This window comes from Seriola lalandi, unplaced genomic scaffold (assembly GCF_002814215.2).
Source record: "Seriola lalandi dorsalis isolate HSWRI2012SDOR001 ecotype SW California unplaced genomic scaffold, Sedor1 jcf7180002055004, whole genome shotgun sequence".
NCBI lineage: Eukaryota > Metazoa > Chordata > Actinopteri > Carangiformes > Carangidae > Seriola > Seriola lalandi.
In genome coordinates this window covers 126,214-137,334 of record NW_019525548.1, presented here as the reverse complement: position 1 = coordinate 137,334, position 11,121 = coordinate 126,214, and the positions used below count along the sequence as shown (strand labels likewise).

General features: G+C 43.2%; 2 protein-coding genes across 3 annotated transcripts in view; one reads left to right on the top strand and one right to left on the bottom strand.

Moving 5' to 3' along the window:
* Nucleotides 1-3,704, bottom strand: part of xpnpep3 (X-prolyl aminopeptidase 3, mitochondrial) — a 10,189-nt gene extending 6,485 nt beyond the window's left edge. Inside the window, exons 1-5 of the mRNA XM_087171463.1 lie at nucleotides 2,959-3,704; nucleotides 2,777-2,868; nucleotides 1,500-1,622; nucleotides 1,107-1,294; nucleotides 635-870 (exon numbers count right to left, since the gene is read on the bottom strand). Of these exons, the coding sequence (XP_087027589.1) occupies nucleotides 635-870; nucleotides 1,107-1,294; nucleotides 1,500-1,622; nucleotides 2,777-2,822 (593 nt within the window). The 5' untranslated portion in view covers nucleotides 2,823-2,868; nucleotides 2,959-3,704. The remainder of the gene's footprint in view (nucleotides 1-634; nucleotides 871-1,106; nucleotides 1,295-1,499; nucleotides 1,623-2,776; nucleotides 2,869-2,958) is intronic.
* Nucleotides 3,705-3,851: 147 nt separating this feature from the next.
* Nucleotides 3,852-10,549, top strand: st13 (ST13 Hsp70 interacting protein). Of its 2 annotated transcripts, none has more exons than XM_023397195.2 (13): nucleotides 3,852-4,003; nucleotides 4,427-4,567; nucleotides 5,097-5,145; nucleotides 5,333-5,423; nucleotides 5,928-6,001; nucleotides 6,423-6,489; nucleotides 6,580-6,664; nucleotides 6,769-6,879; nucleotides 7,611-7,713; nucleotides 7,913-8,029; nucleotides 8,512-8,551; nucleotides 8,680-8,768; nucleotides 9,810-10,549. In XM_023397195.2, the coding sequence occupies exons 2-13, from the start codon at nucleotides 4,458-4,460 to the stop codon at nucleotides 9,942-9,944; spliced, it is 1,071 nt and encodes a 356-aa protein (XP_023252963.1). In that variant the 5' UTR covers nucleotides 3,852-4,003; nucleotides 4,427-4,457; the 3' UTR covers nucleotides 9,945-10,549. The 2 variants fall into 2 exon arrangements, with proteins under 2 accessions (XP_023252963.1, XP_023252962.1); XM_023397194.2 differs by having other exon boundaries at nucleotides 8,509-8,551.
* Nucleotides 10,550-11,121: the final 572 nt, after the last annotated feature.

Genomic DNA, 11,121 nt, shown 5'->3' with positions numbered 1-11,121 from the left:
CCCTGATAAACCTGGGAATTCATTTCCCCCTCGACGGTGTGAAGCTGTCCAGGCCCAGAGGCAGAAAATCAGCTGATCATGATGCTCTCTCCGTCCTGCTTCACCTTGGGGATGATGTTTTCATGTTGGTGTGCAGTTCCCTCTCACTCCCTAAACATACAGCTGCATGTTCTCCCCAAACAATTCAACCTTGGTTTCATCAGTCCACAAAACATTGATCCAGTAGTGTTGTGGAGAGTCAAGCTGCTGCCATGATGTGTGTATGAACAGAGACGTGAACCAGCTCCTATGATTCCTTTAATCTGTTACTCTGAGCTTCTTTTCTACTGATCATTCTGCGTTGTGCCTTTGGAGTCATCTGAGCCGGACGCCCACCTCTGGGGAGAGCAGCCACAGAACTGAATCATCTCCATTTATAGACAGTTTGTCTGACTGTGCACTGATGAATAACTAAACTCTGTGCGACGACTCTGTAACACTTTCAGCTGAGATCTCTCTTTTCGAGCACATTTAAAGACCAGTTAATACGTAAATGCAGCTAATTCCAAGGGGTTCACACTTCTTCTTGCCAGTGTACATAAAGTCACAATGCAATGGTTCTTGTTTGAAAGAGAATATGGACATGTGTCCTCACACTTCCATCCACCCACCTTTAAGGGTCTTGAGCACAAGACCCAGTTCCTCAGTGCTGTGAACTCTCTCTATGCCGGTCAAAGCAGCTGCCCCATCCTTCCCTGACCGCGGCCCGTCCCACAGCTCTCTCCCCGGGTCTCTGCGGGGGACGAACAAGATGGCCTGATCTGGTCGCCCTTTCCCATACAGAACCAAGGCACTGTCCGGCTCGAGGATGCCACTGAGGTAGAGGAAATCCTGCGGAACATTTGGCTTCTGGTTAATTGTTCACATTACAATCAGTAGCTCAAAAGAAAACACAGCGAAGCAAAAGCAGAGTAACACACAGTGGTGTTTCCTTTACGCCTGATAGAGTGTTTCAAACAGTCACTCTTCAGTACACGTCGTTTGCTGTCGTGGTCAAAAACCTACAAAAAGGTACAAGACGATTAAACTGAAGATGAAGAAATAAAAACAGGAAACCAAACGTGCACCTGGTTCTGGTGGAAGGGATACGGGATGTCATTGGTCATGTAGCGGGTCGGATGGGACAAAACGATGACCACGTGGGCGCCGGAGGAGGCGGAGGGTCCCAGCTTGTCTGCCTGGGCCTCAATAAGAGAGGCCAGCCGGTGTCTGCGGAGCTCGTATTCTGTCTGGCTCAAGCCTGGAGTCACCTCACCTGAGGAGCAGAGAGCAGGTATGTGGCGTCCCAGTGTCAAGCAGCTCGTCACGGACACTTAAACTGCACTGAGTATCGAGTTGTCTGGGATTTACAATACCTTCTCCTAATTGCATGAATTCTACCACTGAGCCTGTTGCTAGAAAACCATGTGCATTGCAGGGTTTTCCTTCAGAGTGTAAATGTATTGGTCGCCGGTACTCACCGTGTTTGATGAGGTGTGGGTGAGTGAAAGGGCTCGGCTGGCCCAGGTACCGCGGCGGAACCGTCTTTGGTTTCAAACCTCCTGGTTTCACAGAAATGTTTCTGCACAAGCACCAGATGCGTCCTACAGGCAGCAACACAACACAGAGAGCAAAGACTCACTGTTACATCAGCTGCCAGATTATGTTTTACAGAGGAGAGCTTCACAACTGGATGAATGGAAAGTCGAAATACGGAAATGCCAAAGATATGTTTGATGAGATTTTCAACTGTAAAATGCTCAGTGTGAATCTTGGTCACAATCCTTTAATAATCAAATGTCAGGGCTCATTATAAAACATTTATGTATTCATTATTCATTCATTATGTATACCACTCATCCTTACAGGGTCTGGAGCCAGCTGACATTGGGTGAGGGGCCCAACAGTGAGTATAAAACATATTTGTTTATATGTGTGTAAACTGTATGTGTATCTGTGCATATATAGTCACCAGTCACCAGCACACTACACTAATGTTACAACATAGTTCATCTAATTCATTTTTATATTATATATTTAATTGTATATATTTATTTATTTGTTATATTATTATCTTTTTTTAAATTAAATTAATTTTTTTATTAATTTTTTTCATTGAATTGTATTTTAAGTTCAATAAATGTCAGCGAGTAATCATGTTAAATAATCATGATCTCAATACTGAACAAAATAATCCTGATTGTGATTTTTACCATAATTGAGCACTAGTTCATGCATCTCTGTAAATATTTGATGCACCTTCACCTTGGTGAAACATTTACTTCATTTGTTAGGTTGATGATTAATCCTCATTAGGTGGAGGGCTGTCTGCCTCACTGCTGTAGCTGCTGGATGTGGAGCTACTTTAAACTACATTATTTACAATTGTTGGTGGAAAGAAAATAACCCTGCTATACAAATGTATATTTATATTTTTGACATTTCTGTATTATAATTCCACCTCTTTGGACAATGGCAGTTTACTAAACTAGAGTCTGAAGTGAAACAACAGTAATGGGTTAAATCTTTAACAATAAAGTGTATTTTACAAACTCATACTTTTCCAATGCAAAATCTCAATCTGAAAACCAGCAACTGTCAAATAAATGTAGAGGGAGAACAGGTTTAATATTTTCCTGTGAAGTTAGTGGAATAGAAGTATTTAGTATTAAATGTAAATGTAAATAATAATAATAATAATAATAATAGTATAGTGAAAGTACTCAGCGACAAACTGTATCAACACCACCGGGCTCACCTCGACTCCATGGCCGCCGCGGCAGCAGCTTGACAGCGGACAACATGTTGCCGCAGCTGGAGGACACCGCTCAGTCACAGCATGTCTTCCCGCTGTGGACATCAAGCGTCACGGTCAGTGAAACACAAAGTCGTCCGCTGACACCGGACATTAGGACAAAGCTGAATGTTGCTGGGACTTACCGACGTTAAAAAAAATCTTCTCATAACACAGTTTTATTCCCCTTTGGTTGAGAGTTAGCCCTCGCTAGCTAGCTAGCTGCTTGCATGATTGTTAGCTAACGTTCATTCATGGCGGTGGGAGTTTGTTGCCCTGGGTTTGGGTTTCTAGGCACAGGCGCTTAGTCCCGCCTCTTTTAGTGCTTAGAAATAACTTGGAGTTATGTAGGATCATACAGGTGTTTTTGTTCTTTTTGGCTAATTATTGTCCACTTTTATTTACTACCCACCCACCTTTTCCATAAGTATGAACTTTATACTATTTAATTTATATACTACACTGTGAAATCCACTTACAGACTTTTTGTATTTTCCTAATGTTGATCTATTACTACTAATTGATTGGTGGAAGATATCTGGGGTTCATCTGCCCTGAATAGGACACAGCCTCTCAGGAGGCACTGCATTTATAAGTACCCTGCTCTTCACAGAAACCCATACAGAAATGTAATATATGACATACAGTATATATCCCTATATCAAGAGTAATGTTGCCAAACTAATGAAAACGAAGAAGAAGTTGGCGGACTGTTTGTAATGGACTTCACATGACAATACTGACAAGAACACTCTTATGAAAAATGCTTTTGATCATTTTTGCTGGTGGACGCTTACAGACTTAAGGAATATAAATGTTTGAGAAATAAATAGACAATTGGACTTTATGACTGCTTCCAAGGTAGGGACTCATTGTTTTATCAGTGGTCCCTCACCAGTTACCATGGTTTCATAAATAAAAACATTGGATATTTTGATGATATATATATATATATATATATCGGTTTTCATTTCAGAAACCTGGCCACCTTAATGAACCCTGAAGGCTGCCTGACAGGCCCGACTGAGGGCAACACATGCCCGACCTCTCTGTCGGTCTGTCCTACAACTTGCCTGAATGAAAACACAGGAGTGACGCCACTACCAGCGAAGCGGTGGCGATAAAAGTCGACTGCGACCCTCCTCTGTGGTATTTCTTCTCGGGCGTCAACGGAGTTCGTTTTTCGATAAGGTGCGTTTCCCCTTTCACCGCTGAAATTAGCGTCTGCTGCCCCGGAGTGTTTCCATTTAATCTCGGCCCGTTGCTGCAGCTAAGCTAACAACGGTATCATGCGTCAAACAGTCATCGCCGTCACGGACGGATTCACATTTCCAGAAACTTCTGGCTTCGTGATCATTTAAACAGTCATTAGTGACAGTTGTGCACAGTCGCACGGGGCCGATTAGCGGGTATTGCCGGGTGAATGTGAGGTGCGGAGCGGTCACGGTGAGGCTGTAGCGGACGCTCATTCAATCCCCGCTGGTTAGCGCACCTAGCTTACCGCCGCTGGCATTAGCGTTAGCAGCTAAGCGCGTAAACAAGCCAGACTCGGTGAAGTTGTTGACTGTTTGTTTTTTCTCCCTCCGGGTTCCCCCCCCCCCACAACACACGCAGCGCGCTGTGTGCTGGACCGTGACCGAGCAGCATGGACCCACGAAAAGTGGCAGAGTTGAGGAGCTTCGTGCAGATGTGCGAGTCCAACCCCGGGATCCTGCACCTTCCAGAGATGAGCTTCTTCCGGACCTGGCTGCTGGGGTCAGTGCGCCTCGGAGCATAGGTGTAGCTCCAACCTGTGAACACACTGCACGTGCATCCGGGTTGTTATGTTTAAAACAAACAAACAAAAAAAAACATCCACAGTGTATTTTATTATTTCATTATGTCAGTAAAAGAGTTACAGTCTCAAACAGACTGCAGATGCACCACGTGCCCTGTCCCGCCCACCTTCATGCTAAAACCGTGTGTGTGTGTGTGTGTGTGTGTGTGTGTGTGTGTGTGTGTGTGCGCGCGTGTGTGTGCGTGCGTGCGTGTGTGTGTGTGTAACTAGATTTTCAGAAAGTTCATAGTGTACTATATAAAGTCAAGTGCTTCTTGCCTCCAAGTGAAATACAGACTTGAGCTGAAACTAGAATATTGACAGAACATTATTAGGCCACAGTTTTGATAAAACTTCTTAAGCAAAAATGACAGAATTCACATGTTCTGGCTTCTCCAGGAGGCAGGAGATAGAAATATAGGTACTTGCATTGCTCACTGAATTGTTCTCCATAATCTTATATTGCAGCATGGGTGCAACAATCCCTCCCCCACCCAAGACAGAGGATTCATGCCAGGTGATAAAGAAATATTGTTATTATGCTATTTATTGTTTATGTTTTATGATTAGATTTTGTTATTTCCTTTTTATTTTACTCTGGTGTGTGAAAAATGTGTAAAAATATGTGGAGTTGAGTATTATTGGCAGTTGATGTGTTACCTGTAAGTCTTCATGCTGATGACATCATGCTGTCTGACTTGTAGGGTGGCTGTCCTTGTGGTCCTCCCCCTACATCAGCTCCGCCTCCCGCGCCCGAGCCTCCCGTACTCTCTGAGAGCGAGGAGAGTGAAATAGGTTTGTTCATCTTTAACACGGTGTCTTTCATCACAGCTCCGGACTCGGGAAGCAGGTGTCCACAGGTGGACTTCATTTGTGCCTCGTCCGCTCTGCTTGTAACAGAACGTAGCTTGTTAGCGAAACTCACTTTGCTCAGTGAAGAATAAATAACTTCAAAGAAAAACTTTCTATCTCTACAAAACTACTGAACATTGTTCACGTGACCCAGCAAGAGCTCACTCTAAATATTATTGCTTTATCTAGAAATAGAAATAGAAAACCTTTATTGTCTTTGTACAAAAAAATGTTGAAACTTCAGAGAGCTACTCGTGATCCGTGCCAGCAATAAAAACAGTAAAACACACAACAATAGACACAAAAGAATATTGCACTTAGAAACATAATAAATACTCAAAAGAAAAACAGTTCTTTGCTGAGTAGCTATTGTTAACAGTGAATATTAAAACACAGTGATGATTAAAATAAATTAGCAGATGATGGCAGATCTGTCTGCTTTTGCAGAAATGGACAAAGAGGGAGTGATCGATCCGGACACCGACGATCCACAGGACATGGGAGACTTTGAAAACATTGAGGTAAAATGTTCTGAAATATCTACTGATCGTGCAGAGGTTCAGTCCGATCCAAACTGTTCTCTCGTGTGGAAACTGAACGGTTTATTAAAGAGATTCCAGGCCGGGAAAACAGGAGAGATTTCAGCCATTAAAAGAGGATTTGTTTTTCCTGACTAAACCTTTTTGTGTTGGCATCTTTGCATCGTTGTCTATAATTTTAACTTTGTTTATCTATAGTTTAGGAGGTTAGGTGGTTGTGTGTGTGTGTGTGTGTGTGTGTGTGTGTGTGTGTGTGTGTGTGTTTCTTCTTGTCTGAGCTTGTTGTTGTTGTTTTCCATGTACGACTACTGTCTTCTACTTTACTGTAATTCATTAGAAAGACCTTTGACAGAGAAAAGAAAACAGGATTTGTTTGAACATCTGTGTCCGTGCTCGTCCTCAGGTCACAGAGGAGATGATGGACCTGGCCAATGAGAAGAAGATGGAGGCCATTGATGCTCTGGGAGAAGGCAGGTTGACAGAGTTCAGTTAGAGAAAGATGCGCAGAATTTAAATTAGATTCATGATCTCACATTTTCACATTCTCACATTTTCTATAGGTGATCTGCAGAAAGCTATGGGTCTCTTCACTGAAGCCATTAAGCTGAACCCCTGCGTAGCCATCCTGTACGCCAAGAGGGCAAGGTGAGAGATCACAGAGCGTTAAAGTGCCGCCGTTCGATTCTTTAAAATACTAATAAGTGACATTTAAAGACTTGTTGTTTTATCAGTTGTCCTCTTTGTGTTAGTGTCTACATCCAGATGCAGAAACCCAACGCAGCCATAAGAGACTGTGACAGAGCCATCAGCATCAACCCAGACTCTGCACAGCCGTACAAGTGGAGGGGAAAGGCTCACAGGTACGTTCAAAGAGTTTACCGCAGCGCAGTGTGTAAGGTTAACAAACAAACACACACACACACACACACACACACACACACACACACACACACACGAGCGACATAACCAAACCCTCACGCTAAGGTACAACACTCCTCAACCTGTTTAGCAACTGACATTGCATAGAGATGCCACATTACCTCACCGTGTGAGGTTTGACCAGATGATCACTCTTCTTCTGCAGTGGTTTAACGGCGGCAACCACCTGTTTATCTCCACAAACCACCTCCTAATGTTCACATGACGGCAGAGGATTAATTCGTATTTTTCTCTGCGGATTTTCTCAATTTTGGTTAAAAATTGTATGATGAAAAAGTTACAAAAAGAATCTAAATATTTCGATAGCACAGATGGATTTAGTGTCTGTGCTTTTACTTTGTAGCACCATGATTCACCAGGCTTTGATCGCACCATCTGACGTGCCTCAGAACTGATGTCACAGTCTGACACATCGATATCAGACTGTAACCCAGATTTATTTATCAGTCCGATCTCGCCGTTTGACCTGCAACGAACCTGCAAGATTGTCGTTATCTCAAAGCGCCTTCTGCGTGACATGAAGTATGTTTGAGGACGGAGGAGTTTAACCACACAGCCTTCGATGCTGCGTTTGCCATCTGCTTGGTGATCTGACAGAGCTGTATTCTGCACATTATTGTGTGTGTGTGTGTGTGTGTGTGTGTTGCTGCAGGCTGCTGGGACACTGGGAGGATGCAGCCAAGGACCTGGCCACAGCCTGTAAACTGGACTATGATGAAGACGCCAGTGCGATGCTGAAGGAGGTCCAGCCTAAGGTAAAATACCAGAGAAAAGAAGGAATAAAAAACACTTTACACCCTGTTTTAAATTAGTTTATAGTAACTGTAATGTGGTTATTTTATTTTGATATTTTATATTAATATTTGATGATCAGAGCAGGTCTTCAGAAACCTGTAATGACAGATAATAAAAGATGCTGCTGTCACACTCGTCATTCCTCCCTCTCTTTTTCAGGCGAACAAAATCATGGAGCACAGACGCAAATACGAGCGCAAGAGAGAAGAGAAGGAGATCAAGGAGAAACAGGAGCGGGTAAAGAAAGCGAGAGAGGAGCACGCGCGCGCTCAGAGGGTGAGCTGCTGACGGGACTTCCTGTTTCAGAAAAACACAATAAGTGGCCCTTTAAAGTTGAACTACTCTGCTGGAAAACTCAGCTGTTAACATGATGATACACACAAACGGTCACCTGGACTCACAGGTTAAATTCATACGCTAATTATGACACAATTTAAAACAAACAGGATAAAATGATGGAGTGAAGACATTTTATATCCAAAAGGTGAAAGGTCAACTTCACCGTGACATTATAATGTTCTGCAAAAACACTTCTGGTCATTATTTAACGCTGTAACTCCGGAACAAGAAGGGGGAGATTGTGATCGTATTCCCTGTAACTTGACTGGTTGGCGGAGACGCACAACCTCGAGGTTGAAAACTTTAACCGTACAAAACAATGTAGTATGAAACTCATCTTGGTTTCTACAGATTCCTACGATTTAAACAACTCTTTAACGCCTCCTGAAACGTGTCCCGTCTTTTTTTTGTCTCAGCAGGACGAGGAAGCACGGCAGTTTGGAGGAGGATTCTTCCCAGGTAGGAGAGGGGAACCAAGTCGGGTTTGGGGATGAGATGTACTCGCCAAGATAATAAAAGGCCTTTGGCAAAAGAATTAGTCACGTACTTTAGTAACTAAGTTAATGAGTCTCGTTGTTGTGGTGCAGGTCCTGCTGGATTCCCAGGCGGGGCCCCTGCTGGCATGCCGGGTCTCGGTGACCTCCTGAAGGACCCCGAGCTGCTCAACGCCATGAAGGTGACTCATTAACATCCCACCACTTCCACGGCCATGACCCGCATCTTAGGCTGCACAGATCGGGGGGGTAGGGGGGGTTATTGAGAGTTCAGAAGTGAGCAGATACAGAGTCATCATCCCTCCCCACTTGCACAGGGGGAGGAGGATGTTGATGTTGTTGTAATACCAAACACCGGATCGTGTGTATTAGAGTGCAGCACAGAGACGGACTTAGATGTTCATTGAAAGAGATTAAAAAGATGGGGGGGGGGGGATCCTGTCTACACAGAACAAGCAGTGTCATTAGAGACAAACTCATTAAGCTCCACTTTTTCTTTCCTAAACTGAGACTCAGGAATCTTTTTAAATCGCTGCCAGTCGACCCGATGAACAGGGACGTCAGTCGTGCGAGCGAGCTGAGGGTTTTATCTGACGGGAGCAGCGGTCGTATGGACTGGACTTATGTGAATTTAAAAACACTAAAAGCTCCTGAAATCTAATCTTTAATCCTCGTGACTTTAATGAGCGACAATCAAAGTGAGAGCTCAGAAAACAAACTCCTCAGTATGAAGAGTTAAACACACAGCTGATCTGCTCGTTCAGGTGGGTGTGGGTTGATCAGGTGTGTTTCAGTCCACATGTTTTTCTGCACATTTTTCAGTTTGTGCTGGAAAAAAAATACCCAGAAATAACAAAATGTGCAACAGAAACAGACTTTGTGAATAAATCCTGATGTACATGAAGAAACTTAAACATCCAGTGAAGAGACGAAAACACTGAAGAGACTGGAGCGTCTCTCAACACATGAAACAAATATGAATTTCATGTTTCTGTCACGTCGTCGTTATTGTTTTACATCATGAACTTTAATGGCGCTCTTTTAACTGAGGCCCAACTTAACTCTTTTTCCAAATGAACCCCGCCCACTTCAGAGCTGTGACCCTAAAGCAGATGTGCAGGAATCTGTCCCTTAAACTCATAGTGAGCCTTTTTTAAAGCTGATTTGGAAATGCACTTGTGTGAATAAAAGTGACCCTGTTTCCCTTCCGTGTCAAACTCCAGGACCCCGAGGTGATGGCCGCCTTCCAGGATGTGGCGCAGAACCCGGCCAACATCTCCAAGTACCAGAACAACCCCAAAATCATGGCCCTCGTCACCAAGCTGAGCTCCAAGTTTGGAGCTTCACCACAGCCGTAGACGGGGAAGACGACCGAAGCGGAGTGGAGAGAGAGAGAGAGGAGGGGAGCGCCGATACGTGGTGAAACCATCTCGAGAAACCCACAACGCTTTTCAAATTATTCCACTGTGTGCAGCTCAAACATGGGAGCGGCTGACAGATTAATTGGTGTGATGTAGAGAGAGTGGGGCTACTTTTTTAAATGTTCTTATTCAGCCTGTTAGCACTTAGCAACGTCTCAACGTCTCAACCCCGACGGTTAGGAGTCAGGTCTGATACTTAGACAAACCCCCCCACCGCGTCTCAGCTGGGACTTCACGTAACCACAGGAGGAGCAATTTCTTAACCTGTATCTGGAAAAGCTAAACTGGGAGCTCCTGCATTAAGACGCTAGCTCACAAACATTTTTACAGCCATTTAATACGTGGTGATGGTTTAGCTACCGGTCTTTTCTTTCTCTGATCAGAGCCGAACTCTCACACACAACTGTCGGCACTTTTTGTTAACAGATCTATTATTGTAAATGTAAAAATAAATTAAAAAAATGGGAAAAAAAATTCTGACCTTGATGTTTGACCCTGTTGGAGAAACGATTCACAATAATAAAACTTCTGTTGCTGCAAAACAGGTTGGACATTTCTTCATATTTCAGTCGTTCTTTGCTTCCTTTACATTAGACATCTTATAGACAAGCAGCACGACGTCGCCCGTCACTCACCCCTCTGGTCTTCTCACATGACTTTAGGTTTTTCAAGCAGTCTGTATGTGGAGTTTTAGCTAAATCTGTTTTGGTGTATTTAGCGTATATTGATGTGTTGTGGTTCTGAGTTTCAGCTTCTCACATCCTCCAGGTTTCTCGTACTGATGAAATTGGTTCAACTAAACCAGACTCAAGTTTTGTTTTATACCTGAACCAGTTACCAGTTTTTAATAATGGCAAACATCCACTAGCTCCAGATTCTCATGTGATTTCTTCTGTTGTATATTAATGTCATTTAAATACTTTTCAGTTTTGGACTCAGATAAAACATTTAAAATTTTTAAATCATCTTGGAAATTACAAATGGCCATTCTTTTTTCCAGTATTCAGTAATATGGCTGCAGCTGAATTATTTTCATTATTGTTTAAAAAGACCATTTCCCCCTAGTTAGTGAATTAATCTTTTGGCTGATTAAAATATCAAAATGTTTTTTTTT